An 8,586-nucleotide genomic window follows, 5' to 3' on the forward strand; every position below is an offset into this window, starting at 1 on the left:
GGTCAACCGCTATTAAAGAAACCTGCGCAGAAGCAAATTTCTGAGCAGTACTGCGCAGGAGGGGCCCCCTCCGGCAGGGAGTTGGGGTGGGGAGTGGGACCAACACCTTCTTGTATCTGTTTATCAGCTGCGTGGATTGTGTCTCGCTCTCACAGTTTTGTTTACACTACAGCTAATTTACCTGTTCTATAACTATATATTTTGTGTATGCATATACCAGTGTCGGAGTCTAAGCGTAAAATATTAATTGAACAGATTAATGTAGGCATAGATGTATCCAGGAAGCTTGCATTTTGTTTTGAGGTTAGCCGTGCAGTGGCAGTGGCCATTAAAGATGTGTCATTCAATTCGAACGAACAGGTCACTCAAGTGATCCAGATCAGAGTGTTTCAAAAGACTCGTTCACGTTTCGTTCACTTTTCCCTGCCAACTGAATAAGTTTGATATTTTTTTCAAACCAGATATGTTATTTTTAATGATCGTTAAAATATATAATATTATTAGTAGGTTCATTTAAAAGCTCTTATTCATGAAAAATAGCTTAACATCATATGGAAAATACTACAAAAATATAGAGCTTATGCATTAGGTTACACTAGGTCCTCAAAATTGTTCAGTCGTTACTTTCGTTCACTGCTAACCGATTAAGAATGAAACCGTAACAGTATAACTCAACAGGGGGACTAGGGAGTCTCCCCATTTGTAGGGAATAACTTTACTTATGATAAATCAAAGGAATATCAATTAACCAAGTCCATTGATTATAAATTTTAACATTTAAAATATTTAGCAATATATCTGGTAACTTACAATTACGTTTTTTAAATAAGTTTTAATAGATATATTTGCATTTAAATAATACATACCTGAAATAATACATTTATTGTTATGAATATATCTATCCATTCACTGTACGAAATACCATTTCTTCCTCTATTCGAATACTTTTTTACTAGCAGATCCTTTCGTTCACTCGGTCAATACACCCAGTCGTTCATTCGTTCATGTTGTTCAGTCAACAGGATGACCGGTATAACACCCTCTAGCGGGAAGGCTCAGTGAACGGGTCGCAGCAGTGAACGATACTGACTGAACCGGATTAGTCAGCTGATAAAATAGAGTGAGCGCCAAGCAGTGGTGAGGATACTTGGAGGGGCGGCGGAGGGGTATTTACCCCACCCTGCGTGAACTTAAATCAACCAAGGTTTTTTTGTAAGCAGTTTAACTATAAAATATCTTATCTTTCTTGGTTCCCAAGAAGGGTTGACTTCCGGCTAATTTATACCTGATAACTAAACATACACTTAGAACAGTAAAAGCTGATGACTCACTTGCATCTGGGTAAGCAAATGGATACAGAAAGGCGACACATTACTAACTGCAAATGATTGATTTTTTAGTAAAAGATCGATACATCTAAATCACATTAGGGGCTCACTGACGGAATGGGGTTCCTTTATACAGTATTTTTAAGAGTTTTTGTAAGCATAAACTTGAGGGAGTGCCATCCGTCTTTAAAAAGAAAGTTAAAGTTAACTTAGGTTTCAGCTTGTAAATATTACTAATTAAATTGATTAAATTTGTCGAAATTATTATTTAAATGAGCACATCTACATTTAAACGTTAATTTATTTTATTCCAAATCACCTATTAGGTAGATATGAAATAAATAATATGAGATAAAAGATTAAATCTGCTCCTTAGGAATCCCAAATCCCTGTCTACGCTGGGTGTCCCTTCTCTGCAGGAACTCTCAAAATTGGATGAATAACTCTACGTAGGTTAAAGATATATTTTAAACATATACTACAACACTGACAAATACTCCAAAATGTGGTTAATAAATTACACCTTTAGCTGTGCTTAGTCACTTACTTGGTTTTCCTAAATAAATTGTCAAATTTACACAGATGGCTGGATGAGTTTGCCTACGGATATTCCAGTGAGCTGCCCTCCTGGCCTAGAGTATCTCTACTACACTGACCGTCTACATATTTATAAGGATATGGGTATATGGGAAGGTCAGTTTAGTACATCATAGATGTATTAATCTTACACTTATATTATAAAAAGAAATAGAATCTCTCTATTTTCAAACAAGTCTAAAAATAATATAGTTTTTATATAATCTCACCTTCCACCAGAATTAACTGACAGTGTAGCTGTAACTTATCCACATTCTGAGTAAGCCTACCAAGGGCTAATATCAATAATAATACATATGTGTGTTGTTTTAGAATACTCAGATAAGAAATTGTAATTCTGAAAGGAGTTAAAAGACTTTGGCTAAGGAATTAGTATGTGTTCTATTTTTAGAGTTCTATTAATAATAAGTTTTAAATCTAAATATTTCCAATATTGCCTTTGGTCTTGTAACAGTCTGTAGGAAGATATTTCCACCAGTGCTTATCGAATTTCACCACTTGAAACTTTGACGTTGCGTGCTATCTAACAGCAAACAACAGAAACATTAATAATTTTAAATATATTACAGAAAAGTATTAAACAAGTTGTAAGGGATTATTAAGATTTTTAAAAAAGGTTGGTACATCACATTGACTATTACTCTTCAACTTCTGGAAACTTATAACATTTCCTAACCTTGTTGTTATAAACATTTTTTTAGAAATTCAAACGGTTTTTAAAATAGTACCCGTGAGAATAAATTAATAATATATCACCACTTGTTAAAATAATAGTCGGTACTTTAGGGGTCTGTATGTAGTTAGTTGACAGTGATTAAAATTTATTGACATGTCTGACAGATGGCTTAAAGTGTGCCAATCTAAAAAAAGTATGATGTGAGAAAAATTATCATTTCATATTTTTACTCTTTTGATACGCAAATTTCTACCCCTACCAAAACCCACGTGGCTGGCAATAAATTTCTTTCTTATGGGAAATTTTTCTTTCGATTTCAAGAAAAGCCTGTTTGAGTGCTTTATAGGATACAATCAATTTGGGAGTTAGACCTTTTACTAAACTTTCAACAAAGCACGAACCAAATATACACAGTGTGTATGTGTGTTTTTTTTAAGTGTTTAATTGATTATAACAGAAAAACACAAATACAAAATTACTTGTTTCACTTTCAGCTATTTTTGGCATTAGAACTAAAGGCAAATATAAAATAAGAACTAAAGACATAGAACAAGTTTATTATGCTGAAGAGGAATCCAATTGGTTCTTCAGAAACTGCTGTGATCCAAGTAATCCTTTTGGAGTGAAGATCGTGGACCGTTCCAACAAAGAAGTGATTCATTTGGAACGACCATTGGCCTGCACTTTCTGTTGTTCACCTTGTTGTCTTCAGGTAATACTGGAGGAAAGGTTTAATTGTATAATAGTAATGGCTATCAAGTTCAAGAACTGCTTCAACAGTAAAATTCTTCTACAGTGACCTGTACCTGTTCATGCTCGCTCTGCTACAATTTGTTTAAAATAAAGTGATAAGATTTATTGCAATTTTACAGAATAAACTTTGTCATAATATTCTGTGACATATTTGCTGCATGAGATAAAAAGGAATATTCAATAATGCACCTAAGTTATACAGAATATTTTACAAATATACTACAAATATTGCCTAACTTTTTTACACTGACATTTTTGTATTAATTTCTATAACAATTTTTAAAATGTACAAAATGTCCAAATGAACGTTAAATGATTTTTCAATCACTCGTTACTGATCATAGAAACAAGAGAACATAACTGTCAATGGAACAACTGCATACAGCGCAATTGGACAAAATATTGCCACAGGAACAAACTCAACAGTAGCATTCTCTGCTAACTGGTCATAATTACTGACCTCAGTGTGTGATGCACAGCCCACCACTGCAGTGGCGTAAAGACAGGCTGTTCACATCCTCATCAACTCTAATGCAAGAGCTTTTATATTGTTAATAAACATTTTATTACTGGCATAAACGATGGATTGTTTGTAATAAGCCCCTGAACAAACTTCAACCTCTTTCACTACGCCAGGAGTCATTCTTTTTTAGGGAAAGATCAAGATGAAAGTTACTGGCTGTGAATTTAAGGCGCTGAAATTCTGGGAATCCATTGAATTTCCCATTAATTTCTCACCAAATGGTCACAATGCCATAGGTTCGTTGATCTGTGAACCGGGTATCTCTGTCTACACACTATGATTAGACTTGAATGTTTGAATTGCCTTTATAATAGATCTCTTGGTCAGCCTCCATAATAGATTTTATCCTTGATGTTAGCATTAGTTTAATGCAGTAGACTATTTAAAATAGTTCTGAGAAAACATATCAATAAATATTCATGGAGTTCAAATACCATTGAATAAAGAATTTGTAATTTGTTTTCAGAAATGTTATATACTGGATATATTTTGAGAAAATAACATTATGATAACTGAGAGCAAAAATTTATTTTTAGTAATATTTACAGAAATTGCTGGTGTATTTCCCTCCTGGGCACTTGGCTGGAACCGTAGAACAAGAAGTACAAACTTCAAAGTTCAGTATTAAAGACAGTGCTGGAGCCACTGTTTTGAAAATCAAAGGTTCTGATGCATCAGATTGCTGCATGTCTTCTCATACTGCAAAATTACGTGTAAGAATAACTTTATGTATAACTATATACTCGTATATATAGCTCGTAAACATTTCAAGGATTAAAACGATTATATATACTAGGCCATTTGGAAGTTGAAAAACAAAAATATAGTTCTTCTAGGTTTCCACCCCTTAAAATCCCTTTGGATGATTAATCTTCATAAAATCTAGGCCAATAGGAAGTTGAAAAACACACATTTGGGTTCCAACTGTATTTCAATCCCTAAGGGTGGTTGACCTGCATGAAGAAACTTTTCTTTTTCTGATGAGAGCATTCACAGATGTGTCAAATTTCATCGGTGTAGAACATTGGAAAGTTGAAAAACAAAAATGTACTTTTCTATGAATGCAACACTATTTCAACCTATATGGGTGGTTTTTCTTCATGGTAATACTTTTTTATTTCTATTTAAGCAATTGTGTGTCAAATTTTGACTTTCTATGACATTGGGAAATTATAAACCCAAAAATATAGTTCTTCTAGGTGTTCTATTGATGTTATGAGACATACACGTGCCAAATTTCAAATTTCGGGAAGATGAGGAATTAGTGATCGAGTAAGTGAGAGAGGACTTTGTCTTCTACATATCATAGAGTTAGAGATTCAAAAGTGGCAGAAAACATAAGGTGCTCTAAAATTGGTCTCCGTGTTAAAAATTTTGGAGTAACATTTACAAGGGTTACTGAAATGTAGGTGAAGTTCTGCATATAAACTTTCCAATAAATTCTGTCATTTTTAGATGCAATGGTAGCACAATTAATATGGAGGGTTTCTGTATATTTATAATGTCTCCTCTTTAGTTGACAACAGATGTGTGAAAGTTAAAAACTATGATACTTTAGTTTAAAATGTAAATACTTACAATTCCATTAAGGATTGAGGAATTCATTAAAATTTGGGTGTACAAGTTTATGGAAGTTTAAGATTTGAACATGAATAATGTTAATTTTCTCTTAGATTCTCAATCTTGATGGACAAGTTGTTGGTAATATCTGGAAACACTGGTACAACGACGAAGATCCTAATTCCGATCTAAATTACTGTGGTGTTACATTCCTCCCAACTATGAACGTACGTTTGAAAGCCATTTTACTTGGCGCATCCTTCTTAATGGTAAGTTTTGGTTTATAGCTTACACAAATTTTATCATAGTTTGTGAACTGAATTATTATAATTTTAAACATAATTTTTTACTTTCTTCGTGTACGGTTATTGTAAATATCTTTCGTCAGATTGGATTGATTTGAACCAAATCTGTATTTATTATTTAAACCCAATATGCAGTAATTTATCTCTATTGTTTATCTGTTGCATTTTATTTTGTGATTTTAGGATTCACTTTACTATGGGATTTGAAGTTCCAGACGACATAAGAATAAAATATAGAGGTAAATTAAAATATTTAATGCACATTGTTTTACACATTTATCTTGTAACCTACATGATATTTTTATATTATCAACATCCCAACAAGGAAGTACTTTTAATTTGTTCACCTGAGTTGTTGTAATTAACTGATTAATTACTTTCTTTAAATTTTATGATGAAATTTCTATGCCAAGGGCATTGTAATGTATTGTTTAACTCCTGGTATTTTTCAACAAAATAGTAACAATTTTTATTTCATATTGCATATGTACAGTAAGTATAGAGTTTTTCCAAATTTATCCGCAACCCATCTTTTTGACCACCATAATCCTAGCCATGATTTATATTAACAAAATTTAAAAAAATACTTATATATAGAAAAAAGATCATTCCTGCCATTTCCCAAAAGATCCCATCTAGATTTAAATTTTGTTTGATTATATTACAGAGTATTAGGTATTAACTAGTTACCAAATTGATCATTTTTCACGGACAACAAGACTTAAGTTTACATTATTAAAGCAATTGCTTTTTAAATTTTCATGCTTCATTAAAAATTGTAGAAAGTTATAATAAGTTAAATCCTTCTTTTGGCCTACAACACTGTTGGGAGAAATCCGGTGGCAAATCAAGTACAGTAGAGAGAGCGTCAATAATCCGGACCAATTGGGACCCAACCCCGTCCGGAGTTTTGAAATGTCTGCATTTTCTAAATGAACCAATAAAGAGGTAATGGCAAAGTGGTAATGAAAAGTTATGTTTAATTGTGCATAAATCACGATGTTGTGTACGTGGAGCGGGTAATTAAAATTATTCATTACATTATTACAAAAAGCTTTAAATGTTTAACTTACAGAAAAAATACAGTAATCATATTTTCTGTAAAGTATATCTAGGCTATATAACACTAAAATACTGTACCTATGTATAACTGTGATTAATAAACTACTTAAATTACGAAATATATGGACTTTTAAAATCTGTCCATATATAAACAAAATATTTTCCAGCCAGAATTGAATCCGGATTATGGACGGTCCGGATTTTTAACGTCTGAATTTTTGACACTCTACTGTACTCATGTGTGCATAATTTTGGGACTTTTGGCCTAAACCAATAATGTGAATCTGTGATTCACATAGAAAAGTTTGCCTTTGTAATTGTTTTAATTTAACCCTTGTAGTGCCATAGGTATTTTTCAAGTTGTGCTTTACCAGTGTCAAGCATTTATTACAAGTGTACCTGCCAGTGCCAGAGGGTTTCTAACCCTTTTTGTAATGTGCTGGTAAATAATTTTTAATACCATTATTTGTTGCACAAATGTAATGATTTTTTACCTAATTATAGATACAAATTCAACCTATTTAAATAAAATACTAAAAATATCCAGACTCGAAATACAATATTTTTTATTACAAACAAATTTACTTACATGAAAACAATTTTGGTTTTTTTAAATTTGGACGTGTCTATGGTGATGAAAACAATAGCTGCACTCTATTCAATAAATTCACTATAAAGCCAATTAAATGATGTACATACTGCTAAAATTTAATGGTAAAATGTTCACAAATAAAAGAATTGTGGCATTCTTTTGGAAATCTAACAGTCTGTACAATTTGTGAAGTCTTAAAACTGTTCATGATTTTACACAAAATCATATAAAGTTAAGGAAAAAATACAGATAAAATTAACAACACACAAGTAAATCTAAACTGTCAATTATACATTGTAAAAGTTATCTAATTTTTCAAGTGGGATAACATTTACATAAAAAAACTCAAAAACTTAGTAGTGATGAAAAGGAAAATACTTGGGATGTCAACTATTTTTGCATTTTCTGCACATAAACGTTGATTTTTTTTCTTTTCCTACCAGTCTTTGTGCTGGCTACACTACAAATACAGCAGTTCTTCTCCCTATCATTGGGAATTTCTTCAAGATATGTGTAGGATTTGTATCTACTCCGGTAGGACTCCTCTGTGTTACAAATAAGCTGTGTTTTCATATAAGCAGTTCCAACACAAATATTTCGTCAGTGTGACATATGTCCACATTTTTTTAAAAAAAATAAAAGTATTTATATTCCGTAATTATAATGCTAAATGAAGACAATAGGCTAAAAAACTAAGTTTGGGTTTTCGGGTGATATAATCCGAAATAGGGCTGGGCTTGAACGTGTTATTAAACACACATTACTTTTAATCGTGATATAAAATATCTTTTCTCAATGAAATGATACTTTTCCATAAAAAGTACTATGACGCCACTGTGGCCTCACCGGTATTATTGGTGTTGACATGCATCATTCTTACCAAATAATTGTGTTAAAACTCTTGATATAGTATGTACTACCATTTATTGAGTAATAATAAATATAATAATTTTTATAGGTATAGAGTTTTTTTTATATATAAAATGGTTATGATGTGAAAGTGGTAACCTCAAACTCACTCAACTCCTAAATAATAATGGTGAGACATGTGAGAAAATAGCGATCTAACCAGTCATCTAAGCAGAAAAGATGACTACAAATCAACTGAAACTCAAGTTGTAAACATAAAAAAATCGTTAATACTTTCAAGACTGATTTCCAGAAACCAAAGTTGATTAGGTATTATTAGT

At 32.0% G+C, this 8,586-nt stretch overlaps 1 protein-coding gene across 1 annotated transcript; it reads left to right on the top strand.

Moving 5' to 3' along the window:
- Positions 1–1,913: 1,913 nt before the first annotated feature.
- LOC124362565 (phospholipid scramblase 2-like) lies at positions 1,914–8,020 on the top strand. Its single transcript, XM_046817184.1, has 5 exons — positions 1,914–2,021; positions 3,096–3,313; positions 4,426–4,590; positions 5,551–5,706; positions 5,926–8,020. Exons 1-5 carry the CDS (start codon positions 1,919–1,921, stop codon positions 5,947–5,949), a joined length of 666 nt encoding a protein of 221 aa, XP_046673140.1. The 5' UTR covers positions 1,914–1,918; the 3' UTR covers positions 5,950–8,020.
- The last annotated feature ends 566 nt before the right edge of the window (positions 8,021–8,586 follow it).

The sequence above is a fragment of the Homalodisca vitripennis genome, chromosome 5 (assembly GCF_021130785.1).
Source record: "Homalodisca vitripennis isolate AUS2020 chromosome 5, UT_GWSS_2.1, whole genome shotgun sequence".
NCBI classification, from domain to species: Eukaryota; Metazoa; Arthropoda; class Insecta; order Hemiptera; family Cicadellidae; genus Homalodisca; species Homalodisca vitripennis.